At 39.1% G+C, this 17,219-nt stretch overlaps 1 protein-coding gene across 5 annotated transcripts in view; it reads right to left on the bottom strand.

Moving 5' to 3' along the window:
* The window catches only part of LOC120525881, a 230,825-nt gene that overhangs the window by 117,359 nt on the left and 96,247 nt on the right, over nt 1-17,219 (bottom strand). For all 5 annotated transcript variants that reach the window (XM_039748569.1, XM_039748552.1, XM_039748562.1 and 2 more), the window contains 2 exons: nt 7,543-7,659; nt 4,057-4,179 (listed from right to left, as the gene is read on the bottom strand). In XM_039748569.1, coding sequence (XP_039604503.1) covers nt 4,057-4,179; nt 7,543-7,659 — 240 coding nt within the window. The remainder of the gene's footprint in view (nt 1-4,056; nt 4,180-7,542; nt 7,660-17,219) is intronic.

Genomic DNA, 17,219 nt, shown 5'->3' on the forward strand with positions numbered 1-17,219 from the left:
CACTGGTCACCATACTAAAGAAAAATATTCACGACGCACCAGCAAGATTACAGAGGATGTTGTTAAGGCTCCAAAAATACAACATCACACTCACATATAAATGTGGAAAACAAATGTATCTGGCTGACACGCTGTCTCGTGCTCCCAGCAGATCCACTTTCCAGTAGTCTGAAGAAGAGGACAACTTTGATGTCATGACGGTGAGCTGCATCTCTTCTTCATGCCTGGAGGAACTTAAAGGACACACAGCTGAGGATGAGACACTGCAAGCGCTCAGCTCTTTCATCAAACATGGTTGGCCACAACGACTCCACAACCTTCCCACGGCAGTTCATCCATATTTTCCTTTCAGGAATGAGCTGACTGTGGATGATGGCATAATTCTTAAAGGTTCCAAAGCTGTGATCCCAAAATCATTGCAAGGAGATTACATCACCATCATGCACAGAGGACATTCCGGCGTAGAAGCTACCAAGCGGAGAGCACGGGGGATCGTCTTCTGGTCGTTCATGTCAAGAGATATTGAACAAACAGTTAATTCATGCTCGGTGTGTAACACCACTTAACCTCACCAACAAAAAGAGCCCCTTCATCTGCATGAAGTTCCAGATCATCCTTGGTCAACTGTGGCTACAGATATCTTTGAGTGGCACTGTCAGCACTATTTAGTAGTAGTCGATTCATACTCAGGCTAGTTTGAGATTGACCTGCTAAAGGATTTGACATCAGCAACAGTCATCAAGAAGCTGAAAAGACACTTCTCTGTTCATGGTGCTCCACACACTCTGATCTCAGACAATGGAAGGCAGTTTACGAGACAGCGTTTCAAAGACTTCGCTTCACAGTGGGACTTTGACCATGTCACCAGCAGTCCAGAGTATCCTCAATCCAATGGGCTTGCTGAGAGAGTAGTGCGCAGTGCTAAACAGCTGATGGAGAAGTCACACAGAGATGGCACTGATGTATTTCTCAACCTGCTGAATCTCAGGAATGTTCCACATGATGTGAACCTGGGTTCCCCTGCAGAACGACTTCTATCCAGATCGACTCGAACTACGCTCCCAATCACAACCAAACTTCTTGAACCACAACACCGTGAATCTGAGAGAGTGAAAGCCCAACTTCTCAACAAAAGACTGACTCAGAAGGTCTGCTATGACAGATCCAGCCGACCACTTCCACCTCTTGAAGAAGGACAAGTAGTGAGGTTACAGACCCCACTATGACCTAGTGATGTGCTGTGTTTCAGTTATGACCGAACAGGTGTGGTGAAGGAACTCTGTAAGGAACCTAGATCCTACCTGGTACAGTCAGATGGGAACACTTACAGGAGAAATCGCAGACATATATTGCCTGTATCTGAGCCTGTTACTGTTCAGAAAGACACTGATCATCATCATTATGATGGACTGCAGGTTGTGGGTCAATGATGTAAAACAGTTTAAAGACAACACTCATGTTGAGAGCTCTTCTGATTTTTTGCATTCTCCAAAACCTTCCAAGAGTGATGGTGTTTACAGGACACGCTTTGGTCGTGCATGCAAACCAAATCCAAGATATAGGGATTAATTGGGTACTAGTTAAAACACAGAACTTGTTCAGGTTTGATATTTGATCCAACAGTAACTAATGTCCACCTTTCAAGTTAAATTCTGTTTGAGGTAATTTTCAGTAGTAATCATATTTCACTTTATACAGCAAAAGGATATTTTGTCATGTTTATTTCTTCCATCTGTTTGCAAATTTAAATGTTCCTAAGGACCAGCATATGTCACCTTTAATGCTGTGATTATTATTATTATTATTATTTAGCATGCATTAAACTTTATATCCAGTTAGGGATGTACCAAAGAAGGGGGATGTAGATAACCTGCTGACAGTTTGGTATTTTGTCCTAATCCGCTTGCCGTACCTCCGTGTAGGTCTGTATACGTTTGAGTGGTGTATGGGCTCTCGATTATTGAATCTGAGCATGTAAGTTCTCTGCTGGTTAATAAAACCACGTTAACTGAATCTACTGCTTCATCATTATCATACTGGTGAACATGCAACACTGCCCTTCAACTTTATCTACACATTTTATGGAAAAAGCAAGAAAATCTGAAAATTCACCGAAAAATCAAGGAGGACATGCAGAGTCTGCATGGATTTTACACTTGTTGGGATCTTAACTCAGAAACCACCATGAGAAACACCAAGCGTTTATATTTGGACTATGGGCACGAGCAACTAAATAAAGAAAAATCATTCAACTTGTGCACTAAATACTTTGACAAACCCCAAAGATCATGGCTGTAAATCTAGAGCAGTATAATGAGAGTTAAACCCACTTTTGTGGCAGTTTGTGACAGTCCGATAGATAGATAGATAGATAGATAGATAGATAGATAGATAGATAGATAGATAGATAGATAGATAGATAGATAGATAGATAGATAGATAGATAGATAGATAGATAGATAGATAAATGATTCAGATTGCAATAGCTGGATATTACATGGTTATTAGTGGTAAGATGACTATGTACAATAAGAATTTAGATTGGAACCATGTCTGGGGTTGGTCACTGCCCTTGTTTTGGCTCCCATGACCCTGAATTCAAATAAGGAAATGAAGAGATTGATAGATCACATTTTAACCCAAATTTAGCTAATGGTGACAGCTTGAATATGGCGCACCAATTTCTCAAATCAGAAATATATTCAGCTCAATGGTACTTTGTTTAAAAGAAGCTTCATAGCACAAAGTGGTGCCAGCAAGTCTTCTAGTACTCGAGGCATGGAGATACAGTATGTCTGGCCATGTGTTTCTCCTTCTCAAGCTGAAATAAGATTTGTTAGGTCAAAGCTGCTGTCTATTTAAAGCAAACTATTCATCACCAACATGTCAATTGGAAAATTAAAAGTGTTCTTGGCACCTTGAGAGGGTCAAATTAATATTATCATGAGCAAATATAAACAGCCTCAGCGTGAGAAGACGAGGGCTCCCCTGAACTCTTTTTGTGTCTCTCCCTTTGGCACCATGCCTGGCTGAGAGGGCACAAGGTGGCCAAGGCTTGGAACGGCTCCAGAGTATACACACACTGTCCCAACCAGGCAGCCAGGGAAACCTGAAACCAGATGTAGAATTAGGTGGTCGCTGGAGAAATTGGTTCCTTCTGTGTTTCTACAAGGTCCCTCTTGCTCCATGCCAAAAACTTTAATGCACTAACTGTTTGATGACTCTGTGAGCTTCTAGGAGGAAAGCTGCTTTGATAGAACAATTGTCTATGCCCATGCTTATTATTTGGCTCTTTCCTAACTGGATCCTGCTGATTACAATGTCTCATTCCCTGATTGGTCACCTTTCACAGAAACCACATTCCAACACAGCAGACACAAAGGGATGGCTTTCCTTGGTGGTTATGGTGTATATGTTTGCATTTACAAGCACCGGCAGAATGTGGCATGCTTATGATACTTTGGAAATGTGAAATTGTGTAAAACATCTTCACAGAGTTGTGTAATTTGTCTTCTCTTGCAATTACTAATAGATAGATAGATAGATAGATAGATAGATAGATAGATAGATAGATAGATAGATAGATAGATAGATAGATTATTGATCCCAAGGGAAATTTGTGCTACCGACCTTACACAGAGGATTAGGGTAAAGGTCAATGGCAAGAATTCAGTGATGTAGTACAATGGTACTCTGTGAACACTCAGAAGGATGGTGTATATTAGTAATGATTAAAATGAACTTGGTTTCTCCACACAAAACCTGGTGATTTCAATCTATCATTCTTAATAAGTACTGTCACATGATGCTATGGTTATTAAGAGTACAGTGTAATGTGCAATTGATGCAGCACATTATACAGAACACTGGACATAAGAACATACAATAGCTCCATATTTTGAATGGGCATATAGTAGTTGCTTATCTTACATTTCTAAAACAAATTATAATATCTAATTAAAGGCTTCTAAACCAGTTTATTGTCATCCAGTAGAAAGCAGGAACCAGCAAACCAAAGAAGGATGCATTCTGTCAAAGTATTAAGATGCCACCTACCTATGCAGGTGTACCCGTTGGCATGCAAGTAGAAGCCTGGTCGGCAAGAGCATTTGTAACTTCCCACACTGTTCTGGCAGCGGTGCTGACATGGCGAATGGTTTCCGGCACACTCATCAATATCTGCAGAAAGAAGAAGGATCAGGTGGTGGGATGGCAAGGAGCCAAGATGTAATCTAGCCCTGTAGCAATGAAGGCAATGTAACACTTGTCACCCCACATCTAAAAGGCAACATTCTGGCTCAATTTCTTTACCGTATCTGCGCCCTAATCCTGACTGACAGCTTTAATAAAGAAAATATTTCAGCACAGACGTTCACCTCAACTGGTCACACTTCACTCACCTCTACATACAAACCACCCACACTCTGAATAGAAAAAAAATGGCAACATGGAGGGTGTGATAGATGGCTGGCAGCTCAACACATCCTCAGGGCATCCTGGGACTTGGAGTTTGGTTTCTCAGCCCTGTTGGGTGCTGTGAGTGCTGCCAGGGGGAGCTGTCAAAAGACCTGAAGACTCATCCTTTTCCCTATAGCCCGGATATATGAGGTAGTTCATTATTGGGTATATTCACAGTCACACCAGGCCAATTTAGTGTCCTCAATCCACCAAAACTGCAGATCACTGGAGTAAAAATTTTTTACGTTGTGTTTTTGTTTGTGAAGTTTGTGAATTTCCCCTTAAGATTAATAAAGTATCTATCTATCTATCTATCTATCTATCTATCTATCTATCTATCTATCTATCTATCTATCTAAAAACTGTAATAAACAAAAGAAAAACGCACACACACACTGCAGAGAGCAGGGGTTCAAATCCTGTTCTGGACCTGTGAGACAACTGCCCTACATTTACATTTATATCCATTTGCTTAGCAGACTGTTCTATCCAAAGTGACCCACAAATAAGGTCAACCAGATTGAGTAATCTTCAATCTGGGATACTGATTGGGAACAAGTGTAACAGGGCAAGGTTACACAATTGATCACTACAATTGAAGGGTTCAGAACAAAACACAGGCAACTTCCAAGACAATAAAAACCTAACAGCTAATATTGGTTAGACAGAAATTCACCAAACAAAAGAGTATTCAAACATTTCTTAAGCACATTGAGGGAGTCAATAAGGGATTTGAAAAAACGTAAAGGTGGCATCACCAGATGTTGTTCAACAGCAGACCTGAGTGGTTGAGTTGGAAAATAGGACCTCATAGGTGTCTTCATATATATGGATGTTGACCCACTGACTACTCTGGATACAAGGATCAAGGATCTGAACCTAACATGTGCCATTACAGGGAGTCAATGTAGTGATCTAGTGAGTGATGCACCTCCTCGGTTGGTTGAACACTAGACATGTTGGTGCATTTTGAATCACTGGAAATCATTTGAATCATGCACTAATTACTAAGCCAATCTTTAATGAAGACAATTTGTAAGATAATTCAGAAAATGTTTCCATCTGAAATCTGTTACTGCTGCGTAACTTGACTCACTTCTGTTTGCGTATGGGGCAGGGCAAATAGACCTGTGGACAATGTCCTGAACATGACCCTTTATGTTGTGCCGGACTGTAAAGGAACTTATGTTTTAGACTTTAGGTCAGCAGCTAACACCATTGTCCCTAAACTGTTGTAAAGTAAACTTCTACAAACGGATCTGAATGCTTCCATCTGTAAATGGACTTACAGGAAACAGCATGGTCAGTTGGGCTGCCATCTTTCAGACTGTCTTCCTACTGGCATGGGTACCACTCAAGGCTGTGTCCTTTCTCTCCTTACTCTATTCCATGGACTAATGACTGTAGGTCCACTGACGTTTCAGGAAAAACTATTACATTTGCTGATGACACTACTATCAGAAATGAAACACCATATCTTGATGCGCTACAAATAACCTTCTACTCGATACCACCAAGACAGTGGAGATGGTAATTGATTTTCACAAACAGCAGTTTACTAATTACTAGTTAATGATTACTAATTAATGATTCTATAATCACTATGGGAGGCTGTCAAATATTTGAACACAAAACTCACACAAATTCCCTGCTGGGACATTAATACCACTTAAATCACTAATAAGGCACAGCAGTGGATGTACTTTTTACACCAGCTAAAGAAATTATACATTTCCCAGTTCATCCTGTTACAGTTCTGCAAAGTCATAAGTGAAAGTGTGATCACATTCTTCGTTGTTGTCTGGTTTTGCTCAGCAACGGTCAGCTCCAAAAATAAATTACAGAGTGTTTGTGAGGTCTGCTGAGAAAATATTTGGCTGTACTCTTCAGTCTGTTGCATCTAGTTCCATAAACCATGTCAAAAGGATCACCCTGGACTCATCTCTCCCAGGTCATCACTTGTTCCAAAAACCTCCTTCCAGTAAACACTTTAGGTCAACTAAAACTAAAACTAATAAACACCTAAGCAATTTCCTTCCCAGAGCCATATCCCTCACAAACCAGTATTTTAGCCTCCCTCACCTTATTCATGTGTTTTTTAATATATAAAGGTGTGTGTGTGTGTGTAAGTGTATACAGTATGAACATGGACAGCGGCCTGCAAAATCAATCAATCAATCAATCAACATTTATTTATATAGCACATTTTCATACAAAAAAATGTAGCTCAAAGTGCTTTACAAAATGAAGAATAGAAAAATAGAAGACACAATAAAAAATAAACAACAAGTATTTAATCCCCTTGAAAGTCATCATAATGTTCTGCATGACAAATGATTTGTACACATATTTATCCATTCAGTATTTTTAATTTGAACTCTTCTAACAATACATTTCCGAAATCATAATAAACCAATTTCTGTAGATATTTAACTGAAGAAGAAAACCTCCAAAGTTAGTGTTCATGATCTATTCTGAAATATGTTTAAAAGCATACAAACAGAACTGTAAATCAGTAATACACATATTTTTATTACTTTTGAATATGTGATATACAAAACTGAATAGGAGGAGGCTCATTAAAAGGAGAGATATAGAATCTATAGTTCAAGTCAGATACTGAGCTTGAATGCCCTTCAGGATTCTGTTCTCCCCATATTCATGTGGACTTTTCTTTGGGTCTTCCTAAAGACATACACGATACTTGGACTGGCAACTGTAATTTGACCCTCTATGAATATCTGACCTGCACTGAACTGGCATCTAACCAAGGCGGGTCCAAACCTTGTGCCTGAAAACTCAGAATAGGCTTCACTTCCACATGATCCAAAAAGATGGCTGAATGTTGAATCTTAAAATATCCGTTATCATGTGGCATTAGATATAAACCACAAATGCTTTTTTCTATTATGAAATAAACCTGTTTGGTTCATTTAACTATGCAGCACAAAAATAAATAAAACAATTTTACTTTTACATGGATCTTTAGAACTTAACCTTACAAAAATAAGAGTCCGGCAGCAGGAAAAGAGTGAAAAACAGACATTTATAGGATTTAAATGACAGGTTGTCCTGATCTTTTACCTGTGCAGGTGACGTGGCTGCTGGTTTCTGTCGCAATGAATCCAACAGGGCAGACACGAGAGATCTGTTCACAACCACTGGGACTGCACGACAGATCACAGCCGTACTCTCCACAACCTGGAAGGAGATCAGAGAGACTTAAGAATAAGGCAGAGGCACAGAGCCCAGACTGAACCTCTGTGATGACTTCAGCAGAATAGCCAACGAGACAGAACTCAACTTAATTGAAGTGTTACATGGTGCATATAAAGTATTTTCAAAATGCTATCCCAAAAGAGCAAAGACAGAAATAAAAAAATGCAACACACCCAGCTAAGCACACACCACACAACAAAGCATCCACCTTCATACACAGCACTGCCGGATTCTTTCCATCAAGGCTGGATTTAAGACCCTTACAGGCCCCTGGGTGATATAGCTCCTTAAGAGAGAGCCGATCATGCAATGTGCAGACACTGGGTCATTTAATGCAGCCTGGCATTTCTCACTGTTCATTTCAGTGTGAGATGTGAATGCTTCATCCTTCATCTGCCTCTGGTACTCCATCATAACATCAAGAGGGGGAATTAATGAAAAGGCACCTTACCATTATGGTAGATTCTCCCTTGTTTTACATGTAATTTAAACACAGCTTAAACAGTGCATTTTGAAATGTTTTCTCCAGAACACACAAACTACACAATAAACACATAAAAACACAACACAACTAAAAACAACATGCACCACACATATCCCAAAATGTACCCGAGGAAAACCCTCACAACAGTGATAGAAGTAAGATGGGTAATTTGTAATCAGCTTTCCCAAAATTTTAAAACAACTTACACAGTGCTATTTAAACACAAAATACAATTTACTGGAAAAGCAGCTCATCAAATTCAAATTGTACAAATATAACATAACAAAGCTAATACCATAGTTGAGCTTTGAATCTTGCTATACCTGGAATAATGTTTGTACAAGCACTGAAACTGTCATATAACACATTATTTGCTGTCAGAATGTGGCAAGCACATGATATTTTTTAAATGGGGTTGTAGGATAAAAAGTCATCACAGAGTTTTAAAATGTATCATCCCCCCAGTAACGAGAACCAGCAACTTCCTATGTTACAGCCAGGGTTTTTCCGTAGCTTATATTTATTGACTATTTTATTGTTGTTTTTATTCATTTTGAATTATTATTATTCATACTTTTGTGTAATTTCTGTCAGGTTTGTTTATCATTCATTAATTGTGTGCTGTCTCTTTAAATGCACTGCCTTTCTGTGTACTTTGTGGGACGAACCCAAGGAGGAGGGTCCACCCTGACATCACTGCTAACGGTCCTCCCTCTGGCTTTATGGGGAGTAAAGGTTTCAGTAGTCCAGTACAAATGATTGCATTTATAGGAGAGTTTATCTGTGTTATTGTTTTTTGATTTATTCTTGGTTTCTTAGAGTGCCGATTCAAGGTGAGACAGTGAAAATTTGAAAATGGGATTGAGAGTAAAGACATGGCCAGAAAATTGGCAGAGGTCAATACCAAAAGAACTCCTGACTCATCATCAAAAAATAAAAAAGCTAACCCAAAAATCTTAAGTATAAAGTTGGACAAAATATTTTCTTCAAAGAACCAGTAATTCGATCAGAGAAAAAAGCTGTGAAACTGAATAAAAAATCCTAATATTGGTTGCTCAGGAAACCTTTGAAATGATCATTATACTATGAATGACATCACGTGACCCACACATGGGATGGATCTTAATAGCAACAGCCGAAGCTAACTCATCAAAAACACAAAATGGTGTCCCAATAAGAAGTTTTAAAACTTCAACTTATTAACTTTGGCAATGTTTATAAAATCAATCTGAAATTCACATTCATAGGAATTCAAAATCCCTGAATCCATATAAAAAATGTACTTAACAACCATAGAGAATGCTGAAAAATAATGAAAATAACTGATTATAACACTTGGATATTTTTTCGAGTCATACAGCACTAGTAATTCCCCCTCTATATGGTATCTATATGGTATATAACAGCAAAGCTTTCTGAAGAAAAGCCACAGAACACAAATCAATGGGTTCCCTCCCTAAAAGTCACACAACACAATTGGCCAGGCTTCCTCTCTAAAAGTCAGACATAACAAGTGACCGAGCTCCCTCTCTACAAACCATACAACACAACTGAATGACCTCCCACCCTCACACAACAGAAGAGACTGAGTGGCAGCTCTACAAATCACAAAAAGCAAAGACTGAGGTCCCACTCAACAAATTACACAATCCTGGTAATTATGTCCCTTTCCTAAAAATCTAAATAACAAAAGTGACCAAGCTTCTGCTTTTCACATCCCATGACACAAAAGATTGCCCTAAATTATACAACTGCAGCGCCGGAGCACTGAGTCGACAGCTTAATGACAAGTCCAAGCACTGAGCCTACAGTCTAATGACAAGTCACACTACGCAACTGATTAAAGATTCTCCCTAAAAGTCATACAGCACAAATGACAGAGTTGCCACTCCACAATTCACACACCATAAGTGACTGAGTTGTCTCTCTATTAATCACAAGGGACTGTGAATGGCCCCTTAGGCTCAGGTCACCAGGAGGTCAGTCTCCATATACTGGGACTGCACATGGCTGGTCAGTCCCTCACAGGCTGCAGTGCTTTTTGTCTTTCATCAGCACTTTGGCAGGGTACCCTGGAGGTTGTCAGCCCAGATCAGCTTTAATTAAAGAGAGATGGAACTGGCAGTTTTGAACACAACTCCAAAGGTTCGGCAGAAATTCTGCTGTCTTTGGCTGAGTGAACTGAATGCCTGGAATACTTCATTAAAATGTTAAACAAGTCCAAAATAGACACCCACAGCTATGCCAGGCATATATCATCATCCCTCACTACTAGCATTACCAGGCCCACTTAGTGGAGTCACCCTTTTGAATCCCACTTTATTTTTATTTAGGATACCAAACCTAACCAACAAAGTGAAATATAACTCAAATAAATATTTTTACAGGATGCTTATTATCAACTGTACAGAGCTCAGTGAAATTCTTACTTGCCTGTACTAATTAACATGCAGCATGTCCTAATGTACAGCAGGTTCTAATGTAGTGAGTGCAACAACCCTACCTTGAAACCTCCGTCTTTATTACTTGAGAAATCACAGAACACTAACACCTCATAAAGACACCCCATCACACACCCTTTAACTCACCCGGAGTCTCATAACCCTCTAGAACACACACATGTCGACTCAAAAAGATGTCCCTGCCCATGACAAAGCGAATCACTGTAAAAGGGAGCACATATCACTCAGCAGCTCCTTCTTCTGAAGACGTGATATTTCGCAATACCCATGAACAACAAGCTGTCACATCTGGAATGCAGCTGGATAACAAAACATCAGAATGACTGCCAATAATTGTAATTTGATCACCGGCCCCCCAGTGAAGTAAAGTAACTCATCAAAGCTTTCTTGAAAAAAAAAAACAAAAAAACAACAGCAGCCACAATGAATGCAGACAAATGATAATCTGCGCAGGAGAAGCTTCAATGCTCACTCTACATTTGTATAGGGCCTTTACATAAATAAAAACCAATCCAGTGCACTTTACATGCAAGTTATCAAAACTGGAGCACGGGTAGGTTAAATGATTTACTCAGGGGCAGAATGAACCAGAATTAGGGCTGAACTTTTAAGGTAATCTGTGATGTTTTGTAAACTTAGCATACAATTGCATAGTGTTTGTGTTCGAGCTAACATACTGTAAAAGATTTAGATAGGAATATAAATGGCAAGCTGGTCAAGCTTACATATCATGCCAAGATAGGAGGAATGCCAGATTATCTAGAATCCACTGAATCATTAAAGAGGGACTTGGACAGAACACAGACTTAGACGGATTTTATGCAGATGAAATTTATTGTAAGTAAAGGTAAGGTAATACATTTAAGAAGTAAAAATGTTAGGTTTGAATACATAATGGGAGGCCTGAAAATTGAATGTACACCTTATGAGAATGATTTAGGAGTTAGGAGTTAGGGTTAGGGTCAGCTTCCATACAGAAGCCATTAAGGAGGCTAACAGAATGTTAGGTTGTATAGCACTCTGATATGTGTACAAGTACAAGTCCAAGGAGGTTATGCTGAAGTTTTATAACACACTGGTGAGATCTTACCTACAGTACTGTGTGCCATATTGGTCCCCATACTACAAAAAAGACATAGGAGTATTGGAAAAAGTCCAGAGAAGAGTGACTAGGGTGATTCTAAAAGCTACAGGGGATGAGTTATGAGGAAAGATTAAAAGAGCTGAGCCTTTACGGTTTAAGCAAAAGGAAAGTATGAGGAGACATGCTTGAAGTATTTAACATTATGAAGGGAATTAGTACAGTGGATCAAAACAGTTACTTTTTAAATAAGTTCATCAAGAACAGGTGGATACTGTTGTAAACTTGTTAAGGGTAAATTCTGCACAAATATTAAGATTTTTTTCTTCACACAGAAAGCCATAGACACATAGGATAAGTTACCAAGTAGTTTGGTAGACAGTAGGGCTTTAGGTACATTCAAAACAAGACTTGAGGTTTTTTTAGAGGAATTAAGTGGATAGGCCCGGTTGAGCTTTGTTGGGCTGAATGACCTGTTCTCATCTAAACCTTTTTAATATCGTAATGACATGAATGGTGTAGGTTAGCATTACTGTTTCACAGCTCCCATGGGTTCAGATTCCAGCAAGATTACTTTCTATGAGAAACCAAAATATAAAGTTTTACATGCAAGCAAGATTAACTGGTGACCGTACAGGACATTTGGAGTGTTACCACATATCAGACTGTCATGCAGACTTAATATTACAAGCAGACTTCTTTGCAAGAGCCACTGTGTCCTGCAGATCTATGAAGAGTATGCCTCTCATTAAATTGGAAATTGGAGGTCTAGATTGCCTTTCAATCATAAATTACATTTTTACAATGTGTTTTTTTTGATGTGGTTGAGGATGATAAATAAACATTTTTGATCCTTAATAAAAATGGGTAAAATATGGCAAAACTTGAGCCTGGCTTTGGTTTAAAAAACCACAGATATACAGTGGATTCATAAAGTTTTCAGACCCTTAGTTCAGTGCTTTGCAGAATCTCCCTTTGGCAGCAATTGCAGCTTTGAGTCTTCTTGAGTAAGTATCTATGTCCTTTGCACAACTAGATTTGAGCAAGTCATTCTATTTTTCCTGGCAGATCCCTTCACACTCCATTAGATTAGACGGGAAGCATTTATAAACTGCCATCTTCAGGGGCCTCATGCATAAATGTTGCGTACGTACAAAACTTTTGCCTAAGCCTGTTTCCACACTCAAATCGCAATGTATAAAACCTAAACTTGGCGTAAAGCCACGCACAATTTCACACTAGCTAAAATCCTCACGTACGTAGGTTCTCCACTCGGTTTTGCAAACTGCCGACACCCAGCGTCAAAGCAGTGCTTTTGTTTCAGTGTGGTTTCCCTTTCTTTTTTAGATGCACATTCCTGATGCGGCTTTATAAATACACTGAAATTAACTGCATATTGTATATTAGTTTAAGGCATCTGATCGTAATTAAACTCTAACAATATAATGGTCCATGGAATGGCCAAACTATTCCAAATACCACAGGTGCTTTAGCATTGTTACTCTCATTGCACCTTCTTCTTCTTCTTTCAGCTGTTCCCATTAGGGGTTGCCAGAGCAGATCATCTATTTCCGTATTACTCTTACTGCACCACTCTGAGTATTTATATCACTGTATCTGAGTGTGGAACCACAGCTCTACAGCAGCTGATTGGAAAGAGAATTATTGGTATACAGCATCAAGCACACGCTGCCACAGTAATGCTGCCTATCTAATCTGCTTCCACACAGAAAATGCTTCAGAGCTTTTCCTGTAGGGATATCGCAGTTCAGAAATAGTTTCATCCCAAGAACTATAAACACACTCAATCAGTCTATCAAGTGCTCCTTGTAGAACTGTTTGTACTTATAAGAACAATTAACTCACTATAAACATGCGATACAGTTATAATATTGCACAACCTGAGCCACTTTATAAAGTGTGGATTTATATATGATGACGATATCATAATTAAATATGAGAGGACACAGTGGCGCAGCACTAGATAGTTCAGGGATTGTTCCTGCCTCGCGCTGTATTCTTGTTGGTGCTGGCACAACACTGGAAGGATAGATGGATGGAATAATTAAACATGTACTACAAAGATATTTCAACGTTCCTTAAAAGTTTTGAAGAATCGGCATTCTAAGCTTAAAGATGGCTTAACATCTATTACAGAGCTGATTGTGTGGTGATTGGTTACTTGGAGAAAGAAAAGGAAGGACAGGAATTGGAGGTTAGTATGTTTAAAAGAGACAGTACTGTTAAACCAAGTCAAGTCGGGGAGCATGCACAGGTACAGTGCCTTGCCGCACCCACTACATGACGAAACAACTTGGGATCCCGGTTTGCAGCCCCCAAGGCAGACCCACGGTCCAGTTCCAGCCTCCGGAAATGACCCTCTCTATCTGCCGCAGCCAGGTGTTACGTGGGCGACCCCTTGGCCTGGTCCAGCCACTTGGGTCCCCAACAATGAGGATCTTACGAGCCGGATCACCCTTGGGGAAACACATGGCCATAGTGCTGTAACTGACGCTCCCTCACAATGCAGGTAATGTGCTTCATTCGGGACTCCATGAGCAACCACTCATTCGACGCAAAGTCAAACCAACAGTACCCAAGGATTTTCCGGAGAGACAAGTACCAAAGGAGTCCAGTCTTCGTCTCAGGTTACTGGATAGTGTCCATGTCTTGCAACCCTATAGCAAGACAGGAAGCATCAGGACTCTAAAGATTTGGACCTTCGTCCTTTTGCATAGATGGTGGGCCGAGACTATGGGTTTTCAGGCTTCAGGAATTCTAGTGTTAAAAATCTTGCACTCTTAATTTTCAAAAAATAAATAAATAAGGTTTCTGCATTTTTTGAACAATTCCCCTTCACCACACCCCTGAGCCATTTTATTGAGTGGGTGCCTACAATTGCCTGAACTCCAAGTTTATTTTCTACATACATATACATTGTAGAGGTAGCATGAGCACTCTGAGATTGTGTCTGTTTCATATCTATATTCCATTTATTTACTCAAACTATGGAGAAAGTTGTCAATGAATGGCAGCTATAAATTAGCCTGAGGTAAGTGTGGAACTGTGATTGGCATCTTGGATTGGATTTTTCTCTACATTGTGCCCAGCTGCTGCCAGAGTAGGCTGTACTCCTTAAAACCCAGTAATGAAATGTGAGTTCAGAAAATGTTTTGTTACCTGTATGTACAGTATTTTATTTATATCAAAAAGTATGACATAATTGTTAATATAGTTTTATATACTCAAGTACTTTCTAAAGTGTGGTCAGTTATTTAATATGGCTATATATCATTACTAGGTTTACATCAGTTGTATTTGTGATATTTTTTATAAGTGTGCATGTTTGGAAAGTTTTTATCCATTCTTGTTTGCACTCAGTTGTTGTCTCTTAACCCTCAGAGGATGTGGTAATTTACAGGAAATTATGCAAAAGTAAACAAACATATCTACCTTTAGTAAATGTGTTCACAGGACAAAAATGCATCATAAGCAGCAACTCAGCTTTTCTAGGAAAGCAACACAGAAGGTGTCAGTGTGTTGAGGTTTACTCCAACTTACACACCTTAACTGCTGCCCCACATCACAGTCTCTTTATAGTAAAGCCTTCTCATTGATTTTATCACTTTCTATTTTGCTCTGGTAATATGACCTATCACAAGGAGTGTTAATGTTGTTTAGCAGTGCAAAAAGTTTACAGTGTATTTACTGTTAGACTCAATAATAAAGTTGCTCATGCTTTTCTTGTTTGTAATGGATATTTACAGCAATGGTGGCGATTAAAGTATGAAAATCTGAATCCAGGCTGCAAATTAGTGGTGGTAGAAGTGGCTCCCCACTCACTGTGTAAATCACTTTGAGTACCTTGAAAAACCTCTATAAATGTAATGAATTACTCTTATGATTATTGTTGAATAGGTGTTTAATACATTTGCCTTCTGGCCTATAGGGGGTGTCACAGCATCCTAAACCCTCTGACACAGCTTCACAACACAGCATTGGGTTGAACAAAAGTATTTATTCAACAGCACCTTCACATGGTTTCTAGTTTCTTTACTTCAATATTTACAATAGGCATGAAGCTTCTCCCTGCTTCATCTCCCTTGACGTCTCATCCACTTTCTCCCAATTTTGAATTTTGAAATTTTAGAAGGGTCGCTTTTAACTCCAGACCCTGGAGTACTTCCAGTGCTCAATCTGTTACCCTGGAAGCACTTCCTGGTCCGGCTCAACCCCAATGGCCCTTGTGCAATCTATTCCTGAGCTCCCCCTGGCAACACCCACAGAATCCGGTAGGACAGATCCCTGGGACCGCAACTACCATGTTGTCCTGCGGGTGTCTAAACCAGGCTCCTCCTGATGGGATGCAAAGGGGGACGTACTGCCCAAAGTAGGCTGTCACTCATTGTGCTCTCCTTCCCTGATCCTCAGTCCATCTCGAGTGTTGCTCTGTGATTGTTAGAATGCCAACCCTGAAGTAGCTGCTGTTGTACCTTCTTCCTGAAGACTTGTCCTGGCAGAGCAGGAGAATATCACTGTTCCCCAGCTGTGCTTTGTATCCCCATGTCTCCAGGTAAGAGAGTGAGACCCATTCCTTTAGGGACACCCGTTGGTCCTTTACAAGATAATAATTTTGATAATTTTCATGGTTACAGAGTACAGTGAAACGGATTGTTAGCTGTCCCACACAGCACACTTAAAACTAAAGCAGATTGTGAAGGTGTGGCCACTAAATTGTGGAACTCTCTTCTAATAGACATGAGATCAGTGGACACTATGGACATTTTTAAAAAGAAGCTTAAGACCCATTTATTCAAATTCACCTTTGGGTAAAGTTATTGTGTTTTACTGTGTACGTCTATGCATTTTTGTAACATTACTGCATTTTGCTGGATATGTCTGCATTTTTTTTTCTTGGTCTTAATTTACTCAAGCTTGTGTTTGAAGCTTATCAAGTTTTATTGTGTATGTCTATGCATATTATTATTAATTTTAATTTGTTTAACCTTGCTTTGTTTGTTATTAAGTTTTACTGTGTATGTCTATGCTTTTTTTTCCTTGTTTTAGTTTATTAGCTTGCTTTGTGTGTGACTTTGACTGTGTTGACTTTTTGTAAAGTACTTTGTAACATTTGTTCTTGAAATGTGCTATATAAATAAAGTTTACTTACTTACTTACTTACCAACCTACTAGTACTATTCATCGAGTTGTCATTCTTTATTTTATATTAAGATATTTATGGTCCTGATCACTCCAAAGTGATTTATATGTACTGGAAATCTGTTCATATTAAAATAAAGCTTTGAAGTATAATGCTGAGTTTACATTTATTATAAAATGGGTGATGATGTACATTTCCAAGGCAAAAATAATTGTTTTAAAATATTATTTCATCATGTACTATGTGAGAAAATTTATCATGGAGAAAACTTTAAAAGCACAAGAACTGCTACATTACATATATAAACCTCAGTGCTAGGTTATGAGAAACGTATTCTGACGTATAACAGAGGGG

This window comes from Polypterus senegalus, chromosome 1 (genome assembly GCF_016835505.1).
Source record: "Polypterus senegalus isolate Bchr_013 chromosome 1, ASM1683550v1, whole genome shotgun sequence".
Classification (NCBI taxonomy): Eukaryota; Metazoa; Chordata; class Cladistia; order Polypteriformes; family Polypteridae; genus Polypterus; species Polypterus senegalus.